This window comes from Rattus rattus, chromosome 14 (genome assembly GCF_011064425.1).
Source record: "Rattus rattus isolate New Zealand chromosome 14, Rrattus_CSIRO_v1, whole genome shotgun sequence".
Taxonomy (NCBI): domain Eukaryota; kingdom Metazoa; phylum Chordata; class Mammalia; order Rodentia; family Muridae; genus Rattus; species Rattus rattus.
In genome coordinates this window covers 48,517,202-48,540,235 of record NC_046167.1, presented here as the reverse complement: position 1 = coordinate 48,540,235, position 23,034 = coordinate 48,517,202, and the positions used below count along the sequence as shown (strand labels likewise).

General features: G+C 40.4%; 1 protein-coding gene across 1 annotated transcript in view; it reads left to right on the top strand.

Annotated features, from left to right (window-relative positions):
* The window catches only part of Cdkal1 (CDK5 regulatory subunit associated protein 1 like 1), a 267,428-nt gene that overhangs the window by 228,903 nt on the left and 15,491 nt on the right, over positions 1 to 23,034 (top strand). The window contains exon 8 of the mRNA XM_032884235.1: positions 6,955 to 7,135. Within this exon, the coding sequence (XP_032740126.1) occupies positions 6,955 to 7,135 (181 nt within the window). The remainder of the gene's footprint in view (positions 1 to 6,954; positions 7,136 to 23,034) is intronic.

Here is a 23,034-nt window from a genome sequence, read left to right as displayed (position 1 = left end):
CTAGTTCATTGAGAGTTTTACTACTTTCAGTAAAGATTAAAAGCCTGCATCTATAAATGTTCTTATCTGTTTAATAAATAATCAAGTAATATGTATATCAAAGAATTATTTCAAAATAAATATTTTAATTTTGTTCATTTATGTATTCATTACATCTGGCACTAGGCTCTGGAAGAACATTTTCATACATGTATGTGTCTTACAACAAGTTTATCTCCCTCATACTGAAACTAAGACTTTTAAAGACACAATACCTGTGGTCCTTGTGTATCTGCACTCACTGATGTCGGTCTTCGCCATGCAAATTATTTTTGCAAAACCAGTAATTAAGAACTAATTGGTAAAAAGTTCCCCAAAAAGAGGATTAATAGTTCCTATCACATCAACGTCACATTTCGCCTCATGTTTGAAGCATCTTTCATGTTGAAATGTTGAAAACATCTTCACACACATATGTTTAAACTGCTCTTTAAGTCTTATACATTTTTATAGATATTCTTTTGTGGAAAAGCTTCTGTTTGCTGATTTATGGAACTGTGTGCTTGCATTTGGCACAGGGCCTGAGTCTGTAGCCCAGGCTAGCCTCTAGGAATGTAACTGTGCTCTTGCTTGTTGTATTGTTTTCAGGCAAGAGGGCTTTAATGCCTTTCTTTTTCGTGATTAAATGTTATCTGATCCTGAAAAACTATGACTCCACAGATGGTCTCATTAAGTATCAAGATCTGATCCTTATGCATTTGATAGTCTGGTCTGGAGTGATTGTGCTAGGAAAAAAATTCATGTTCATATTTTGAATTAATCTAGGAAACTAGTTGGATAGGTGGGTAGACAGTCACATGCCTACGTGCATAGATTCTAAACCATGAATGCTGCCATTGGAGAGAGCCTTGGATGGATAGACAGACTGTCCGAAGGGTAACTATCTGTTTGAGCAGATTTTCCAAAATCAAAACTTTTGTCCAGCAATGCTATTTTGCCTTTTCCGTCTTTTAAAAGATTTACTCTTTTTACGTATCTGGATGTTTTGCCTGCGTGTGTGTGTGTGTGTGTGTGTGTGTGTGTGTGTGTGTGAATACAGACACAGAAGAGGGAGTCATCCCCAACAGGAAGGTAGTGATGGCTGTGACATACTGCCAGTGCTAGGAACCCAGTCTGAGTCCTGTGCTAATGCAATGTGTGCCCTGAACCGCTGAGCCAACTCTCCATCCCCCTAAGCCGGTTACTTTAAGTCAACTTTGACTTAGTTAAGGTTGTTTTTTGTTTTCATAAAAAACCAAGCCTGTTTTTGTTCGTGCAATCAGTGTGAACATTCAGAGACTGTGTCATGCTGATGAAATCCCTTCACTAGACTTTTAAGACTCTTGTCACTACAGCCAGAATGTTGTTCAGATCTAGTGGTTTAAATTTTCTTAAGATTTACTCATAAAGCAACTTACCAAATTTCCATGTTTTCCAATTTTAGTTAATTTAACTTTTGATAAAGGAAAGTGAAACTGCTTGTGTTAGGTAGGTCTCCTTGAATGGCCTTTATATTCTGATCCGGTTAGTCTTTAGTTTCCTAAAACTTACCCGGGGCACAATCAGAACCATAAACAGAAACAGCCTGCAAAAGTGGTAGAATGGAGATTTGGTGCAAGTGTGGTCCATGCCTTCTTCTCTTATGGAGACTAGAAGAAGGGGTATCACTTAAGAACCTACTGTATTCCAGCTGCCATTCGTAATGCCTTACCCTCAGTGCTACCCAGGAAGGGTTGGGCTGTGATCCCATCATGTGAAAGACGGGTCTAAAGCAGGGATGTTTCGAATAACTTTTGGTAGCAAGGCTGTTAATGAAGGGCCTAAGTTATGATTTCTTTCCTCTGACACTGTTGCTACTGTTTCTCTCTGAGCCATCTGTATAGAGGAATAATCACATTCGTTTCTGGAAGAATAATGATAATAATAAAGGCAACAATAAGGTCTTAGAAAGAATAAATGTAGCCCGGAGCCATTTAGTTTTAAATTGCCTCTCTGTTCAGTGTGAGTAGTGGAAAGGGCACTGAGAGGGTTGGAAGATTCAGGTTTAAATCCTGATTGCACCAGCAATAGCCTGATGACCTTCAACAAATCTCTTAACCTCTAGACAGAGTATAGATATCTTTGCTCTAAAATACTACTGCAAAAATACAAGCAGGTTTTAACATTGCAGTAAATTAATGTAGAAAAACTATTATTAATAATAAATTCTGTTCCCAGTGAACTTATGATCTCCTAGTGCTTCTAGCAGTCATGCAATGAACACATGTGGATACAGGTCAGAGGGAAGACAGCCTTCAGTACTGATTAAAACCTGCAGCCCAGGGCCCTCATTTGATATGCCCTAATTGTGTAGTTGTGTGTAATTCACCTCCCTGAATCTTATTCCACTAAGGATATTTTCCCCGTTTGTCATAGAGGCTTACAAGAAATTGTCTTAAGCAGAATATAAATTTTAGCACACTGCCCGGCACTCAGTGTTTCTAGCTCTCTGACAAGATTGCATTAAAGATGGGTAACACGCACAGGCCTTGTTCAGCAGGTGCCCTTCTGAGCACCCTATCCACGTGAGTAAACTTATCAGTGGATCCTTCTACTAGGAGCAAAGCAAAAGCATCAGAGGCAAAGTAACCCAGCCTGGGCTGCAGCAGTAGTTCACATTCTTAGCAATAAGCCACCTGCTAGCAAATGAAAATCCAGAGATTAGCTCAAGTGTGCATTTTAAGTAGTATTTCAAATGTTCAGAGCCAGGTTGCTGATATGTACTCACAACCCCAGCACTTGAAAAGAAAGGAAGATGGTGGGCAGAATTTGAGGGTAGGTTTTAGCTAAAATGACTATTTTTAAGGCTAGCCTAGATTATATAAAACTCTTCTTAGGAAATCAGAATGTGGAGTTTATATGTGTATTATTTTTATTCAAGGCAAAATCTTGTCTGACGTTGTTCTTTGTACCACCAAACTAGTTTATGTGGTGCCAGAGATCAAACCCAGGGCGTGCATGCTAGGTAAGCATTCTCAACCGAGCTACCTCCCCAAACCTCTTAAGCCCCAACATAGCACTAGCAGATACGATGTAGTCATACAAGTTCCTCATAGACTTCGTAAATGAAGGGAGCTGTTCCTGACATGTCAGATGTGCAATTAGGATTCCCCTTACTCTGTTCCCAAGTTATTTAGCAAACCTGCTTTGGCAGTAAGCAGAAGAGAGAAAATGATGACTCAAAAGTTTTCTCTTATCACAGCTCTTCAAATATTTTTATTTCATCCTCTTAGAATTACTTCCTAAAACTACTAGGAAAACATAAATATTAAAAGGTTTTACAATTCAAGACCATACTAGTTTGTATTGTATATCTTGTACTCACAACTTCTATAAATTGGTGAAAATGAAATTTTTTTTAAAAATTGGAATTTTGAAAATTTAGTGGTGCATCAAAGGCAGTGTTTGCCCAGGGTTAGCATTTAAATATTTGTAGTATTATTCTGTTTTACACCCTCATCATTCCCTCTTACTTAAATCACAAGATACAAAATTAGAATTTGCTTCACTTCAAACTTCTTTGATTTTTGCATACTGAGAATTATTTACTAGGCAAATTAACAATGTAAATGAGATTTTAGTTGGCTCACCTAAATCATTTTCAAGAATATAAGTGGCAACATTTGCATATTTTAAGTTAATGTATAGATGAGCCTTGTCTGATAGTAAGGTACAGACACCACATTTGTGATATAAAGAATCAACTTATACTCTTACATACATTGAGACAATTAAACAGCTCCTAGCTCTAAATATTGAAGTGCTATCAAGTCATAGTAGTCTGTCTTCAGTGTTACCAGTCCACTCTTTGAGTTGATTGTCTAGTTACATTCACATTTGAATCTTTTAACATTTATAGGGGCCCCTTTAAATGTTGGTCTTAACCTTACCACCACCACCACCAAGAAAGCCAAAGTAAGCAGGTGTTGGCCAGTGCTGAGCACAGCTGATGGATGGAGGGGTGGGGGTGGGGGGAATCAGAACGGGACTTTCCTTCGGGAATACCCGACAGCTATTGCCACATTGATTCTGATTCAGAAATTAGGACAATGACCAATTGTCTTGTCTCTTGCCATGTTTCACAGGCAGTTTCTAAGATATTTTTAATTTCCTGAGAGAAATGGACTCCGTCATCTGTTATTTTTCACCTCTATTTTTAGCTGTAGATTTCTTTTGATCGTGAGTAGTTAGAAGGCAAGTGTAAAACTAGTTAATTGAAAATTATTTACACACTTCTTTCTGTTCATATGCTTGGCCTAGGAATAAAACGTTTTTATCTGCATCTTGCTATGGAAGTGTATTTTTCTATGTTTTTTCAAGTGTGATTTTGATTGCTTTTGTAGAAGGAAGAAATGGACTTATGTCACATTAGACCATTTCTTTTGTTCTGTGTGTGAATTGTCCCTCGTGTTTATCATTATACAGAAACATCCTTAGAATTCCTTTACATGTTATAATCAATCGAAAAGAATGACTATATGAAGTGAAGTAGAAATGGGAAGAGAGTATTTTCTACAATAAATGTGTCATGTTTCCTTCAAATACACATATAAAGTGCTGTGCAAAGGGGGTTGGGAAAGCTTCTGTTTTCGAGAAATTGTTAGGAGTTCCACAGCCTGAGCCTTCTTTTCTCTTATAACATCCAACTACCATGCTCATTCATAAACAACAATGTATGATAGGAAAATAGGCGTAGTATGATGGGAACTCTACTCCCTAATGTTGATGGAGTCATTCATTATTTTGCAGTATTGTTAGTGTCGTTCTCTTACCATTACACTGTTAAAATATAGGAGGACTTTGTAGCCAACCTGATAGAAACTGGACGGCCTTAGAGAAAATGGTACCACAGCCAGCCTTCCAGCTGACTAAAAGCAAGGGCGGTCTGCTCTCTAGTCACTCTGTGATGAAAGGCTGCAGGCGTTGGAGGGCTGGAGGATTGCTCAGCAGTTAGGAACACTGGCTGCTCTTGCAGAACACTTGGGTTTAATTCCTAGGCTGTCTCTAACTTCAGTTCCAGGGTATCTGATGCTTCTGACCTCTGTGGGCACCAGGGATGTGGTACACAGACATACATGAACGAAAAATTGCTCATGCACATAAAACAAACTAAAATGTCTTTAAAAAATAGTTGCAGTGCTTCGTTCTTATATACCAAAAGGACATCAAGAATGACTGTTCCTTGATGAAATTCTCAGAATAGAGTAATAGAGACAAAAGCCATGAGCAGGAAAGGTGAGACAGATTCTATCACCATCAAGGAAGAAAAGGTCTTGTGTCCCTAAAACTGGAACCAAGGTGTCCTGTACAGGAAAACTGAGGATGGAGAAAGAGCTCTGAGAAATTGAAACATAGCAAATTACTGCCTTTTTATTAAAAAAAAAAATAAAGACTGGAAAACATGTCAAGTAAGTTTTCTGGAAGATAGAACAAATAAACACATAGAAAATGAGACAGAGTAAGCCAAAGATTAAGTTGGTAGTTTCAACATTCAAAAGAAGAGTCCCTAAGAGAAAGTGTTATATATATACATGCATGTATGTGACGTTTCTTAGAGAAATTACTAAGGAAATAATAAAAGACAATTCCCTAGAGAAATAATTAAAGGAATAATATGAGAGAATTAGATTTCTGGATTGAAAGACTGTTAGCCTATAGATTGTGCCTTGTATAAAGATTTTTAAAATATAATAAGCTAAACAGCATGAAATTTAAAATGATCAAAAATAATCTTACACCCCCAAAAAAGACAGAGATATCGCACATGTAGAGGAATATGTATGGTTGGAGTGTGGGTCAGTCCCAGAGCCCTTGGCCTGGCTGGCAGAGGCCTTCGTTTACTGTCCAGCACTGGAAGGAAGAGTGTGATGTGAGCAGGGGCGGATCCCATGCCTTCAGCGTCTGTCAGTTTGTAAAAGGAATAATGCAGAACTCTGGTGGATAATCCTTTTTAACCGGGAGCGCTGTATACCACTGCACTGCCAATCAGCTGCGTGTTCAGACATCTGGAGACTAACCACAGTGTCACCTAATACTGAGAACACACTTCAAAGTGAAGGAAATCGTCAAGAATTACCAAGACCTAGGACTCAAAAAACAAAACTGAGGAAAGAGAGAGGGAGGGACCGCAGTCAAGGGTAATAACCACCAGTTCATTGCGAGAGCAGTGCATTCTCTAAGAGAGTAGCCGCACCCTTTCAGAAACAAGAGACATGATTGTGGAACAATCTAATGTATCGAGCCTTTAGAAAATTTGATTTTCTTTTCCCTGGCCCATGCTAGGCATTGAACCCAGGACACTGCATATGATTGACAATCAGCAGCTCCTTCTGCTGCTGAATTTTGGTAGGTCTGATGGAGCCTTGAGAAGATAGAAGCTTAGGACCATGAAAATGTTAAACTTTTCAAAGAGGCACTTCCTACCCTTAAAAACCTCAATATTGTTGAGAAGCAAATAGGTCTACCAGTTGTCTTTGCAGGTCTTCTACAGAAGTACTATGAATATATTATTAAGAAACATATGGCTAGAGTATATTTACAGCTAGTTAATTTTACCACAACATAAAAGTCCTTAAATACTTCAAAAAAAAAAAAACCAAAACCCACAACACATCCAGAAACAGCAACGTGAACATCTATTTTAAGATACCGAGGAAAAAAATTAAACATAAGCTGTTTAAAAGCAATAAAAATGGGTGTGTCTGGAAATGATGTGGGACCACTATACATTGTTTATATCTGAATATCGAGGACTTTCCAAACTATTTGCAAATGTTCTGTCCTACAAAAGTAAACTGTATCTTTTAATGTCATTTAACATGTCAAGGAAATAATAGTTCTGGCTTGTAGTCAACTTTGTTTTAAACATTTTTGTCTGTTTTTTTTTTTTTCCTCCAGGGTTCCTGGAATAACGATTGCTACGGATATTATCTGTGGTTTTCCTGGAGAAACCGATCAGGATTTTCAAGAAACCGTGAAACTTGTTGAAGAGTACAAATTTCCAAGCCTCTTCATCAACCAGTTCTATCCAAGACCCGGAACCCCCGCTGCAAAAGCCAAACAAGTCCCAGCACACGTGGTGAGAGTCTGTTCATAGGAGCCTTAGCATGTGCCTGTAGTGACATAGACAAACCTGTGCCTCCCTGATACCGCCAGCTCATGTTCCAAACTAGGAGAACATTTCCAAGCTTGGCACGGGCATGGAAGTGTTGAATGACCTTACGTAACGAGAGGCAAACAATACCATCTTTTCTCTTGAGAAGGAAGGTTGAAGTTTTTAAAACTTTTAAAGCTACTGTCTTGTATTGCTTGTATGTACATCTTGGGGTGTTTTAGAATCAGGCAACATTTAAATACATGGGAGTGGGATATGGCCCAGTGGCAGAGCACTTCGTAACATACGTGAGCCTCTCATTACCATCTTCAGAATTTCAAAGCAAACAAGTAAATAAAATAAAAAATAAATATCTGGGAAAATAGGCTTCATATCTTCCTACTGACAAAAGAGCATTGTATTTATTTACTTGCTAAATTTTTTTGGTTTTCTTACTTGATTCCTACACATCTCTCACCTGTCTACTCTTCCATTCATCTAGCTAACATCTATCTGCTTGTCTGTCCTCTTTCTATTTATCCATCTATCATCTAACTACCAACCCATCCTCTACTTATCCATCAACTCATCCGAACAAACAAATGTGCCTGTACGCTTAGTGAGGATATGTAGACTGCCTAATTCTCTTTCTGATTGACAAAAAACAAACAAACAAACAAACAAAAACAGGCCAAACTTTAATACCACGGATAATTAACTTTACACAGACATGAAAATAAGCTAACCTATTACTTTTTCTATTTATTTATTATGAAGGTCTGAGGTTTTTTTTGGTGTTGGGGGGTCCATGAATTGGCAGTGCTTGTGCAGTGCACCCCATCACAGTCAGGGGTGGGTCAGTTCCATCCGCCACCCAGATGCTTTCCTGCCCTCCTGTGGTCATCTGCGAGCGCTTACGAGCAGATATCAGCTGCTGATATCTTTCCTGTCATAATTCAATCCATTTTCCTAGCATTTTCAGAATTGTTTTTGAACTAAAGCATATCTACTGACCTAGTTTTCTCTCTCATTCATGGGGTCCGTGTGCATTATCATCTAGTGGCTTTGAGGTGTGCAATCAATCAATTTGATAACATTCATGTACGCAGGTCTCTGACACGGGTATGCAGAAAGTGATCCTGGTCTTCTCCTTCCCCAGGGAAGCTGCTTTGTGTCTTTTAAGAAGAGACTTTCTGAGTGTTTGAATTTGAGTTTTGTGTATTTCCTTGTCATTGTGTCAGTAAATCCAGTGTTTTGCAAAGTGGCTGTAGACCACACATGTTCTCTTCTGTGTAATGTTTCCTCGTAAGTTATCCATTCTACTAGTGAGGGAAGTGGGCACTTTCAGCTTCTTAACGTAAGAACTACAGATGATACAGTCATCACTAATCTTGTTTTTATCTTTTGTTTCCTTCATGTGTAAGCTTTACTGCCAATCCTAGTAGAGTGTAATTGTGTTTTCATGGAAAATGCAAATGGTCTGCTTAGCTAGGTACTAGCAGAACACCTTCCTAAGTTGTTGAATAAATGTAAAACCCCTGTAGCTATGTATAAAAAAAGATATCAGATAATCTGCCTGCCAGCTCAGAGCTGTGTTCTCATAATGTTTGTCTATTGCCTATGCATTGTAATCTAACTGTGGCTTTATATCTCTGTGGAAATGAGTAGTGTTCAACTGTCTGCTTATTGTGTATACCCCAACTAGCTGTGGTTTGCATTTGCAGTTCACTAAAGACATCTAGTGGTGAATATCTCCTCATTTGCTCCCCCTCCTCACATGGGTTCCCTTGTTTGGGGCATTTCCTTTTGCCTAATTGGAATATGTTCTTTCCTTTCTTAATGCAGCGTTTTTAGAATTCTTTATAATTTGGGATGATAATCCTTCAGATACAGAGATATTCTTTCTGTGTCTTGCCTTGAGTGACAGTCACTTTCTCACCATCTTTATGAGACTTCTTCATGTGTTTCCACCTTGATGACACAACAAGCAGGACAAGGTGATGAGGACAGCAGGAATATGTGCCTGCACATTTCTCAGGCCTGGAGGTACAGAGGCAGGCCCATGGCAACCCTCACATGTGTAGGAATCTTTCCTGGCCTCTTTCTGGCTTCTGGGTGCACCGGCTAGCCAAGGTCTCCTCCTTTGCCATCCTGCAGCTTCAGGCTCTGCCTTCCTTGTCACCACATGTCCTTGTGTGTGTCCTGCAAAGACCTCCATCTCCTGAAGGGTTAGAGGCTCCTCCCACCTCACCTTAACTGCTTTCATCTACAGCGTGATTTCTAACATTGTGAGGTGATGAAGACTTCAAAATAAAAGTTTTGGTGACACAATCTGATGCCTCTTACATTTTAGCAATTAGGCTTTATACAAAAACCATTTCATGAAGTTTTAGCTTCATAGAATACAGAATCATAAATCCAGAGAATTAGACATTAATGATGAGACCTTAGAGATTTACTGTCAGAGAATAGATTTATAGTATACATTGCGTCTTCTTTCACCTCCAACATTTACCACAAATTAATAATTGTTTACCCTGCCTGTTGCAGGTAGTTTATAAAAAAACCTTATTGCAACAGTCACTAGCATACAAGATTATGGTAAATGAGCAATAAATATTATTTCTCATCCCCTTGCCAAGAGAAATCAATAATGAAAATGAGCCTCGTGAAGGACTAGCACCTTCTGGTTCCTCTCCAAGAATGGCTTTCTCTTCTGCTATAGAAATCACTCTCTCTAAGAAAGGCTTCTTTTTTGACATGTATTTCATTTCTCTTACACACTCCCAATATGTTCTTCCCTCCCAAATGATTTGAAATGGACTTCAATTTCCCCCTTTTTCCTAAGCAGTTTTATATCCACAATAGCATTAGTATAAGCAAATCTTGATGTTTTAATGGGCTATGTTAATGCCCTCCTGAATGAACTAAATTATGTTTGTTTTTTAACCATGCAAATCACAGTACTGGATGGTCAAGTTTGCATTTTCAAAAGACAAAGGGTAAATTCTTTACTATGGCTATTAAAAAGAAGCACAACACTTTAGAGTTTATAATGAAAATCAGATGATATGTTGTCATGAAAAGCTAAACTTAAATTTATTTATTAGCTATTACAAAGATGTTTATTCAGAAATGAGAGTGACCTTGGAGTACTGGTGAAAGGTCAAATTTACTTGTTTATTTTCTCTACTGAATTCTGTCTTTCTTCCTTAGGCTTTATTTTGTTAATTCTAGCAGTATTTTTAATTGTGGCTGGGCTTCTCAGGCTACTTGGAAAAGGTCACTTATATTAAAAAAAAACAAAAACAAAAACAAAAAATGTTTTGATCCTTAGCTATCACTTCTAGACTGACTTCTGAGAAACATTTAATGAAAACTAATGAAATTGTACAGTGACTTTTATTTGAATAGCTACGTCACTTGGAGGAATATACCTTAGCTAGTAAGAATGGCTGTGGGGATATTCATACTAGATGACAATGTTAGTTAGGATATTAAACCCCGCATACTACTTGCTTTACATATTTGAACCCTAAAGTAAAAGTGATGTCTCTAAATATATTAGTAAAAAAGAATCATGGTTCACTTACCAGAAGTTTCTGGATTGTTTTACCCTTCGCCTAAAGAAGCCACTGTGGACAGTTCTTGCCTGTGCTCCAAGGGTTGTGTATTGTGAAACATGAAGAGGGATTTGGAAGGATGCCCTCTAAGTAGACAGAGGCAAGTTTCCTAGTTTTCATGTTGATGAGTCCACTCTTGTGTTACATGTTTAAGTCAAGGTGACCTGGCTGCTTAGAACAGATGCAGAATACAGAAGGTTGTTCAATGCTGTTCCATTCTCATGGCTCTCCCAGATCTTACTGCCTATTGGGTCAGGACATGGTATATTTAAAAATATATGCCCCCTCCAACCTCCACACATACACATGTCTGAGAGACTTCGATTACTCTGTCCACATGTTTAAAAAACAAAAACAAAACAAAAAGCAAATAAACCTTGATTTCTGAATATGATCTGAGGATTTAGAGAAGTAGGTGCTGTAGTTCAAGGAATCCCAATCCTTTCAACCTACTTCACAACATCATAACACTGGTGTATTTGTATACACAGTCACAGATGTTTGCATCAGGTGTTTTCATGTGGATCAGAGGATCAGGGGGCTTCATATTTTAGATCATTCAGAACATTCATTCATTAGGAATTGAGTCCCAAGCACAACTTCACAGAAACCCATCTATCTTGGCATTCTTGCCAGTTGTATGTGATCTCTTCTGGTTACCCCTTTCCTCAACAGAAATGATTATGAATTCCTATGACCGCAGCTACTAGGGGAAACAGAGACAGAGCATAGACTCAGGGCTAGCTTAGACAGTTTAGCAAGACCCTGTCTAAAAGCTGGAAGATAGAAAGGAGGGAGGAAGGGAGGGAAAGAAGACAGGAGGAGTTAGGGGTGAATATAGCCCAGGGCTCAAACCCTTGCCAAGCATTTGAAGGTTTGTGGATTTATCTCTGGGGTAGAGGCAGTATTTTCTCTTTTTCAGATACAGTTTTTCTTTATACTTAGAAAGATATCTGGTCTGCCCATCCTTTTTTGAATCTGTTTCAGCAGATTACTAGCAGAGTTTTTCAGGGTGACTCTATGGTACTAGTAGGGAATCATGAGTGGCCACAGGCTATGAGGCACACAGTGCTGCTATCTGTGAGTGCAGTTGATGCTCACTTAAGAAGAGGAAAGTGGAATGCAGTGACCTCCAGCCCCCTTGCCATGCTTAGTGATAGTTGATTCTCTGTTGTATGTTTCCCACCTTTTCATAAGTGGGAAGGTTTGATTTCTATCTCATATGTTATCTTTGTCTCAACATCTGTTGTTGTTGTTGTTGTTGTTTTATTAATGAATATGACAGTTTATCCAAACTATTGATTGGCTCTCTTCTTGAATCTAAGCTGGGACTGCTGAAACATAATTATTAGTGTTCTTTGGGTTTGAATGGCAGCAGTGACTAATGCTTGTGGAAAGGATGGACCCCAAAGATCTCCATATCCTAATGTTTAAAAATGATCATGTTAGCCTATACAGGGAATAGGGCTTTACAATGACACAATCCACAGACCACATGAAGCTCAAGATGAAGGACAACCAAAGTGTGGAGGTTTCAGTCCTTCTTAGAAGGGGGAACAAAAATATTAATAGGAAATACGGAGACAAAGTTTGGAGCAGAGACTGAAGGAAAGGCCATCCAGAGACTTCCCCACCTGGAGATCCAGCCCATACACATACAGCCACCAAACCTAGACAATATTGCTGATGCCAAGAAATGCATGCTGACAGGAGCCTGATATAGCTGTCTCCTGAAAGGCTCTACCAGAGCATGACAAATACAGAGGTAGATGCTCGCAGCCAACCATTGAACCGAGAATGGGGTTCCTGTTGGAGGAGTTAGAGAAAGGATTGAAGGAGCTGAAGGGGCTTGCAACCCCATAAGAACAACAATACCAACCAACCAGAGCTCCCAGGGACTAAACACCATCCAAAGAGTACACATGAACAGACCCATGGCTCCAGCTGTATATGTAGCAGAGGATGGCCATGTTGGGCACCAGTGGTTGGAGAAGTCCTTGGTCCTGCAAAAGCTGAACCACCCAGTGGATTTCCAGAGTAAGGCAATATCAGGGCAAGGAGGTGGGAAGGGGTGGGTAGATGGATAGGAGAACATTGTCATAGAAGAAGAGGGGGTTGGGATAGGGGTTTATGGACAGGAAACCGGGAAAGGGGATAGCATTTGAAATGTAAATAAAAAAAATCCAGTTAAAAAAAAGTTACCCGTGGAGTTATAGGGTGGCATTTTAACACTTATGTACAGTATGTTGATCTGATCAAGGTCATTAACATAGCCATGACCAGTTGAAACCTTTTTTATTTCTTTATGCTGGACTTTCAAAATCTTCTACGGTAGCTGTTTTGAAACACACAATGAAATGTAACAACCAAACCGTACTATAGAAGATTGGAAGTTGTTGCTTCTGTGTAACCCAATACCTACTGACCATCTGTCTCTTACCTGCCCTTCCCATCTCCGGTGTGTGCCTACTTGCTCTCTACTTCTGGGTGACTATTTATATCATCTATCACATGTTCTGTTTGTCTTTCAATAGGTGGCTTGTGTCCCACATGCCACTCATGCAGATAGGACTACATAATATTCCATTGTAATGTTCTCTACTTTATTCCTTGCTCTGTTGAAGATGCTTAGGCTGCTTTTGTAGTTTAACTGTTGAATTGTGCTGCAGTAAACCTGGGTGTGCAGCTGTCTCCCTGACTGACTGATTTCCATTCCTATAGACACAAACTCAGCAGAGAACTTGTGATTAAGTATTTAAAATTCTCCAGATGAGGGGATGGCTATGAGTTACCTGGTACAGGGGCAACTCATTATAACCACAAAGCCCTCCTCAGAGAGAGAAAAGGGTATCAAATCTGAGATCACCAAATTAGAAACAACAGTGCAACTAGGGTACTTGCAAGGTCAAAGGTGTCTGGAGTGAATTCCAGGGTCATCCTCTAAGCTGGAAAAGGGCAAGAACAGTTTTCCTTAGAACACTGAGAAGGCCATCTGAAAACCTTCATTTTGTCTCAAGACATTTCAGATGCTGCAAAGTGAGAATGAGTTGTTTTAGAACTATAAACGTAAGCTAAGCATAGTGGTTCATGCCTGTAATCCTGCCATTGGGAAGGCTAAGGCATCCTGCTTTAGATGATCATGAATTTGAGGCCAACCTGGACTACATAAGGAGAGCCTGCCTGGACAGCACACACACAGACTCCATTCATGTTACCATAATGCCCTAATAGGAAGCTCACACAGACTGGGACTCTTTGGCTTCTGGTGAAAGCTGTGTTCATTGATTATTCATCTTTTCTTTTTCTAACTAAGGCTTGTTGTCCCAGTAGATGCCTCATGATTATCTGAATTAGTTTTTAGTCACTGCATATTCAGAGATCTTTTTACCATTGCTGGATTTTGCTCAAGCCCCATTCAACGATGTGACCCTACAGCATTGCAGAGCTTGCACAGCTGCAACTTACACCATGACCTTTGTCAGGACGTGTGGGCCTTGTCTGTCTGTGTTTCTGGCGTTTGAGAGATTGGGAGGCAGCGTTCCTATCCCTGCCGACCCCAAAACACACGTGGCCAAAGGCAGGAGGGCAGCACAGGTAGAGTTCATGAACGCTCTTAGCTGAATTGTGAAGGCTGAGTTACTGTGCACCATCAGACAGTGCCTGTGAGGGATCGAGTTTGTTTCCCTGCTACAGGAAGCACCAGGGAACCATACAACATTTAATCAGCTTAGAATTCTCTCTCTTGGTGCTGGCTAGGTGAGTTCTGATTTGTTTCTTTGGGGTTAGGTGACAGGCAGCATACAGCATACAGAAGTAGATTACTGTAGGCAAAGCTTAGGTTCAGATCGGTCTACAGGACATGTTAAATAGCTTTCCACTGACCTGGGACTAGTGTGGAGCTCCCAAATAGTAGTGATTATCTGTAGAGCTCTCCTTTTAGAAAGGAAGTACAGATGGACGGACTCATTGGAAAGCCCATTAGGGGATTTTGCAAGAGTGAATTTGGAAACAAGTTAGTAAGTGGGTCTAGGCGTGTCTATGACTAGCTCCTGAGGCATCCCACAGTCTCTCTCAGGTTTGATGATTCTAAGTCCTAGACATAGATCCATGTCAGCAAAGCTATTCTGTGTTCAGTGGGGAAATACTAACTTGTTCTACAGAGGTCATCTTCTTGGCCTTGCAGGCACTTCAGATACCACCACTACATACTCCAGGGACTCCTGAACATTTCAAAAAACTTAGGAGAATGCCGACTGCTTCTTACTGTAATCTGTCTGGTACAACTGACAGTTAAATCCTAGTGGTTCTGAGACTGTGTCCTGACCAGCTCTGAAGTAGAAAAGCCAACCCTTCAAATACTGTCCTGCCTTCTCCCTCACATCTCCAACTTGATTTTTCTCTGTTCAAACTGTTTCTACTCTGCAATTACATGGTTGACCTTTCAGCATTGCCTCTTCGTTGTGTTTCTCTTGTCCTAAGTTCCACATAAGCTTGTAAAGTCAGTGATTAGTAACCTGAAGAAACAACAGTCTGGAACACATTTGAAAAGGACTCGATTTTTCTTTTCTTTTTTTTTTTTAAACACCTTATTAAATTGAGCACTTCTTTTTATTCTTCTGTCCACATTTATTCAAAACATAAGGAAAAGAGGTAATAATGTTGAACTTTTAAGGATATAAGAATAACAAAAATTGTTAGTAAGCCTCAGCTGTAGAAAGGAAGGTTTGCGAGCACTGCTCACAGAGGAGCCTCACCAACCCTGTCAAGCACTTGGTGGACTACCGTATTGCGTTTGAGGCTTCATCTAGGATGGAGTACAGTATGCAAAGCTCTCATGAAGGAAAGGGCTGTTTTGAAGACACCAGGGATCTTCAGGATTATAGACCCTATGTATGCATGTGGGGTAGAGCAGCACACCACTTCCCCGTAGGCAGCAAGGGCTCACCCACTGGAGATGGGGATTGAAAAGTGACTTCCTGGGGCCAGAGAGATGGCTCCACAGTTAAAAGCACTGGCTACTCTTGTAGAGGACCTGGGTTCCACTCCCAGCACACACATGATAGCTTCAGTTTCAGGGGATCTGACTCTTCTGACCTCCATAGGCAATAGGTACACATGAGGATCATAGACATACATGCAGGAAAAGCCTCATATATTTAAAATAATTTTTAGGAGCATAAGCTCCTGATTTTTCTCAGTCAGAACCAAATCATTCCCCTTGAGTATGCTCATTGTTAGCACCTCAGCTTGACTCTTGCCTATCTTCCCAAACCTCGGTTAGGTCATGATGTGAGTGGATGATCTCTGTCACCACGTTACTCAGCTGTGTGAGCAGCGGGATGCTCACTGTACCGCGGAGACTAGGTTCAGCAGAAGTCCTGAATCTGATGATCTTTGCTCAAGACGTTATAGAGCAGCAGGGTTTAAAAAGCAGGATTTTGGTGATAGCTGTTCAAAAGACCCCTGATAATCTTAAGCCATTTCAAAACAAACAAACAAACAAACAACAAACATCTATGTCACTGATTGAGCTTCTAGTTAGTCTAAGAACAACCATTTCAAGTTTCTCTTAAAAATCTAAATGTAGGATAATGAAGAGTCAGTATAGCATCCATTCAGTGAGACTGACCTCTGGTTTTGATTTGTGATGATCTTTTTTTATTATTATGTTTAATTTTTTTTTATCAAGCCATTGCCCCCCCCGTTCCCTCTCCTACAATTCTTCATCCCATTTCCCCTTCCCTCTACCTCCAAGACGATGTTCCTCACACACACACACACACACACACACACACACACACACACACACACACACACACACACACACACCCCAGACCTCCCCACTCCCAGGGGTTTCAGGTCTCTTGGGGGTTAGGCACATCTCCCACTGAGGCCAGACTAGGAAGTCCTTTGCTATATTTGTGTCAGGGGCCTCAGACCAGCTCCTGTATGCTGCCTGTTTGGTGGCTCAGTGTCTGAGAGATCTCAGGGATCCTCGTAAGTTGAGACTGCTGGTCTTCCTATGGGGTCGCCCTGTTCCTCAGCTTGTTTCAGCCTTTCCCTAATTCAACCGCAGGGGTCCCCAACTTCAGTCCAGTAATACTGATAGTATCAGTAGTAGTGTCAGGCCTTGGAGCCTGTCCTTGAGCTGGATCCCAATGTGGACCTGTCACTGGACTGCCTTTCCCTCAGTCTCTTCTCCAGTTTTGTCCCTGCAGTTCTTTCAGACAGGAACAATTCTGAGTCAGAATTTTAAACTGTGGGATGGCAATCCCACCCCTCCACTTGATGCCTGTCTTTCTACTGGAGGACTCTACAAGTTCCCTCTCCCCACTGTTGGGCATTTCACCTAAGGCCCCTCCCTTTGATTCACCTCCCAAGTCTCTGGTACTTTCTAGACACCCCCACCCAAAGTTTCTTATTTCCATTCATTCTGCTGGCCATCGGGGCTTCTCTCCTGTCTCACCCACATACTTGATTGTGTTCTTCTTTTCCCCTCTCTTTCCTCACTCCAACCCAGATCCCTCTTTCCCTCTGCCTCCCATGATTATTTTCTTCTCATTTCCAACTGGGATTGAGGCATCCTCACGTGGGCCCTTCTCTCTGTTAACCTTGAGTTCTGTGGATAGTGTCCTAAATACTTATGGCTAATGTCCACATTATGTAGTGAGTACATATCATGCATGTCCTTTTGAGTCTGTGTTTCCTCACTCAGAATGATATTTTCTAGTTCCATCCATTTACCTACAAAACTCAGGATGTCCTCATTCTTAATAGCTCAATAACATTCCATTGTGTAAATGAACCTCGTTTCCTGTATCCATTCTTTGTTTGTGGGACATCTGGGTTGTTTCCAGCTTCTGACTATTACAAATAAGGCTGCTATGAACATAGTGGAGTGCACGTCCCTGTGGTGTGGTGGGGCATCTTTTGGGTATATGCCCGAGTGATATAGCTGGATCCTCGGGTAAATTTATTTCCAATTTTCTGAGTAACCTCCAGATTGATTTCCAGAGTGATTGTACCAGTTTGCAATCCCACCAGCAATGGAGGAGTGTTCCTCTTCCTCCACATCCTTGCCAATATGTGTTGTCACCTGAGTTTTTCATCTTAGCCATTCTGATTGGTACAAGGGGGGATCTCAGGGTTGTTTTGATTTGCATCTCCTTGATGACTAAGGACTTCGAACATTTCTTAAGTGCTTCTCAGCCTTTTGAGATTCCTCTGTTGTGAACTCTCTGTTTAGTTCTATACCCCCCTTTTTTTTTAATTGGGTAGTTTGGTTTTTTTGGATGTTAGCTTCTTGAGTTCTTGATCTATTTTGGATATTAACCCTTTATTGGTTGTGGGGTTAGGAAGATTTTTTCTGAATCTGTAGGCTGCTGATTTGTCCTATTGACTGTGTCCTTTTGCCTTATAGAAGCTTCTCAGTTTCATGAGGTCCCATTTATTACTTTTTAGACACTAATGGTCTGTTTAGGAAATCCCCCCACCAAGTCCCAATGAGTTCGAGGCTCTTTCCCACTTTCTCTTCTATTAGATTCAGTGTATCTGGTTTTATGTTGAGCTCCTTGATCCACTTGAACTTCAGCTTTATGCAAGGTGAGAAATATGAATCTATTTTCATTTTTTCTACATACAGACTGCCAGTTAGACCAGCACCATTTATTGGAGATGCTTTCTTTTTTTCCATTGTATAATTTTTGCCTCTTTGTCAAAGATCAAGTGACCATGGGTGTGTGGGTTTATTTCTGGGTCTTCACTTCTATAACAGTGATGGACCTGACTGTCTCTATACCAGTACCATGCAGTTTTAACCACTATTGCTCTGTGATACAGCTTGAGGTCAGGGATGGTGATTTCCCCCAGGAGTTCTTTTATTGCTAAAAATTGTTTTTGCTATCTTGGATTTTTTGGTTTTCCATGTGGAATTGAGGTTTCCTCTTTCCACGTCTTTGAAGAATTGGGCTGGTATTTTGATGGGGATTGCCTTGAATCTGTAGATCGCTTTTCATAGGAAGACCATTTTTTCTGTGAATCCTACCAATCCATGAGCATAGGAGATCTCTCCATTTTTTGAGATCTTTGATTTCTTTCTTAAGAGACTTGGAGTTTTGTCATACAGATCTTTCACTTGTTTGGTTAGAGTCACATCAAGATATTTTATATTATTTGTGACTATTTTGAAGGCTGTCATTTCCTTGTTTTCTTTCTCAACCCATTTATCATTTATATAAAGGCAATCTATTGATTTGTTTGAGTTAATTTTATATCCGGCCACTTTAATTTGTAATGATCTTTAAAAAAAACCACGTGAAACAAACTTACATTGTATGTTCGATTTATTTCTTCAAACTTTGTTTTTATTTTGGCATTAACTTTTATCCTGCTTTTAGGAATTTTTAATTGCCATGACTGTGATAAAACATTTGATTACACGTGTATTTTCTATGCTAGGCAGCTTGGTGGCAGGTGTTATAACTAACAATGACTGACTGGATTTATTTGGAGAATATAAATTCTGTCCTTTGAAAAGTCATTTTCACTATATTTCAATATATGCTTTTGGGGAGGTTTCTTCAGTTTGATTATGTGCCTTGTTTGGTATAAGCTACAGAAAAATTACAAAGGTCTACATAATTCTGTGTCTTTTATGAACCTGATTTATTAAAATTGTAAGATTCTATTTGAACTCATTTTTATTGCCTCAATAATGGCTTTAGAAGAGACGAGACTCTGGGCTAACTTCTGAGGAGAAGGAGCTTATGGTGCTGTATTACAGTCTTGATCTTGTATTTCTTTCTCTGTGGTAAGTATGGTTCAATAATAATTCCACATATCTCCTCTTTCAGGGGAATTAGAAGTGTAGTTTCAAGAATTAGAGCTGATGTTAAATGTACATTGGGGCAACAGGATCGATTCGGTAATGTATCACGAAGCTCGTTTCTATAATTAAGAACACGAGAATCAAACCAAGTGGTTAGCGTTCAAATGGACGACAGTGTATTCCACCTGAGTCTTCTCACCTTGGATACATGCGTAGTTTTGCTCTATGCAGCAGTGTACCCTATAAAAGTGCATTCTACAACAAGAAGTCAGGAGGGGTGGGGGAGGAGGAGAAAGCATGCACTGTGGGATTATCAGTGTGTGACCGACAGCGTGGGCTCTGCTTCATGTGTGTCCTGCCTCTCGTCATCTTTGCAGGATTTAAGATTTCTGCTTGGCAGAGCAGTTAGCTGGCCTCAGTGACACCAAGTTGGTTTGCCTCACAGCGAGGTAGAAAACTGGGACTGCTGCTGTATTCTTTCTGCTCTCTTGTTCCTTGCTGTTATAAAAAGCAAATGAAATATTAATTCCAGAAATTTACAAAAATTTTAGAAAACAAAATCCTGACTTTTAAATTATGTTCTTTTAGGGCAATTGCATGTGTGGTTTTAGAAATGCTTTTAACTTATTTTTTTTAAAGCTTTCTGGTTTTCTTTGGTGTACATGTGTGTCTGTCCGAAGACAGCTTACGAGGTGTTTGCTCCATCCACTGCATGGGCTCCAGAGTCGGAGGCCAGGCTGTTTGGCTTGGAGGTGAGCACTGCTCCCAGCTGAACTGCCTTCACTGGCCTGTTGTTGAGTGCCTAGAAGACTTTAGACTTAGGTATGTGGACTCAGTCGCTTTCCCAGGATTCTTCAGTTTTGCTCTGTATGTTCTCACGTGTCCACTTTTACAAGAGTTTACACACAAGCATCTTTCTTCTGAATCCTTCTCGTGTTTTTGCTCCTTCCTTTCCCTCCTAAGAGAGGACAATCAGAAAGAGACACAGCCAGACTTTTCCCCTGAACAGCCTGTACAGACAACAGACAACTCCATGCTGTAGTCATTAGTGTATGTTTCCTAAGAGGGGAGCCATAGGTAATTACATTTTAGTAGAATTTGAGAACTTTAGCATTGATCATTTTATCTGATCAACAGTTCATTTTCTGGTTTCATCACAACTCTCAACAGCGTCTGCAGCTGTGTTCTCCTGTCTGTGTGATGTACATGGTTACAGCCTGCAGCAGTGTTCTCCTGCCTGTGTGATGTACATGGTTACAACCTGTTGTCCCCTCATCCCCAGGTCCTTCGTACGCTTTTCCTTTCCCAGTTTGAGCCTGAGACCTCTTCACCGTTAGGCAAAGGTTATAGCGTCTGTGCTTCTGTGTTTGTGTGCTTGGGCCCACCAGAGGAAAGATGAAGATGTACCCTCAGCGTGGCACATCTGGAGGTTGTCATGTGCTCCTGCCCCTTGCTAGTGACTTTAAATTGGTTACTGCTTAAGAGCACTGTCTGGATTCTCTGCCTTACATGTTTGGACAAAATCTGTTAATCCAAGTATGTCACAGGAGACAGAGTGATGAGGCTACAAAAACTAAAATGTCTCAAATGACTTAGGTCCCATTTCCCACTTTCTGACTACTTAAATGGCTACAGTCACGCACCTTAAGACATTTTTCACTTTAGTCTCGATCCATTCCAAATTTTTGGATTATTTTTAACAGTTCTTAAGCCTGAGCCTATCTTTAAAAAATAAAATAAAATAGCTCAAATTTAGACCAGAGCAGAGAAGGAAGCTAAAGTTAGAAAAGGCAGGGGTGCCCCCCCGGAAGTGCCTGCTCGTTTACTTGGCAGTGGATAATACGCGTAGACTTTCCTCTTCAGAACTGTGCCGATCAAAACGCATGTGGGTTGAGAGGAGCTGGGGAGATTTATGGATGATAAAAATCTCCGCTCGAAGGAGAATTTACAGGTCATGTCTGAAGCGTTTCTCCTGGTGTTCAGTGAGACTCACCACTAACTCTGGCTGCGTGGAAATTGGTGTTGGCTGCTGGAGTCAGAAATACTTCCCTTCCATCTTAAATTTCTCTCCTGCCCTTCCTCTCAACCTCTGGTATCTGTGCAATCACAAAAATACCTCTCAAGTGACTTTGTGGTGCTTTGAACTTGTTATTCTAGGGAAAACTAATATAAAGAAATGGGAGGAACATTCCCGTGTAAGATCCAGCTAGTTCTGGAACCAAGAAGGAAAATCTATCATTCCACCGCCAGAATGCCCTTTTACTGGTACAAGTGTCCCTTGTAGGTTATGAGCTTGGTTCTTCTGCAGTCTCTGAATAAAGTGTACAAAAAATAGGATTTTTAGCTTCATCTTAAGTTTCCTTGGGCTGTGGTTTTTTTCCTGGTTGTGACATGGAGTGCTGACTTCTCGTTTTGTTTTATATTAGATTTTTTAAAGGAATTCCTAAGTTTGTTGTATGTATATGAACTATAGGGCTTTAAAATATCTCCTAAGGATTCTTCAATGAATAAAAAGAGAGATCTGATTTTATTCTCTTATTTAAAAATCTATCAGAACTACAGTTTAAGGTTCATGGCATATTTTTATTGGATATTTTCTTTATTTACATTTCAAATGTTTTCCCCTTTCCCAGTTTCCCCTCTGGAAACTCCCTATCCCATCCCATCTCCCCCTTCTTCTATGAGGGTGCTCCCCTACTCACCCACTCCCTCCAGCCTCTCTTCTCTGGCCTTCCCCTACACTGGGGCATCAAGCCATCACAGGACTAAGGGCCTTTCCTCCCACTGATGCTGGACAAGGCCATCCTCTGCTATATATGAGGATAGAGCCGTGGGTCACTCCATGTGTACTCTTTGGTTGTTGGTTTAGTCCCTGGGAGCTCTGGGGTGTCTGGTTGGTTGATATTGTTGTTCTTCCTATGGGGTTGCAAACCCCTTTAGCTACTTCAGTTCTCTTTCTAACTTCTCCATTGGGGATCAACCTGTTCTTAGTCTAATTGTTGGCTGTAAGCATCCACCTCTGTATTTGTCAGGCTCTGGCAAAGCCTCTCAGGAGACAGCTATACCAGGGTCTTGTCAGCATCCTTAACCCATAAAGATAAATTAGACTCAGGAGCACTGTGATAGCTGGAAAGCAGTTGAGCACTTGACCACAGAGTGGAGTGGGCCAGAGAAACTAAGATACCAGTTCATACGCAGCAGGCCCTTCTCCACAGGTTCAGCCATCCATGGATAAAATCATTTAGGGAGAAATGCCTCTGTACCAAACCAACGTTATTCCTTGTCACCACTCCCTTAATAGTGCAATATGACCACTACTTACCAAGGACTTCTATTGCATTGTAAGTAAACAAGAGAAGATTCATTTTAAAGTATACCAAAGGACCTGTGTGGGCTACATAGGCTCAATGCAATTGCCACCACCTTTTGTAAAA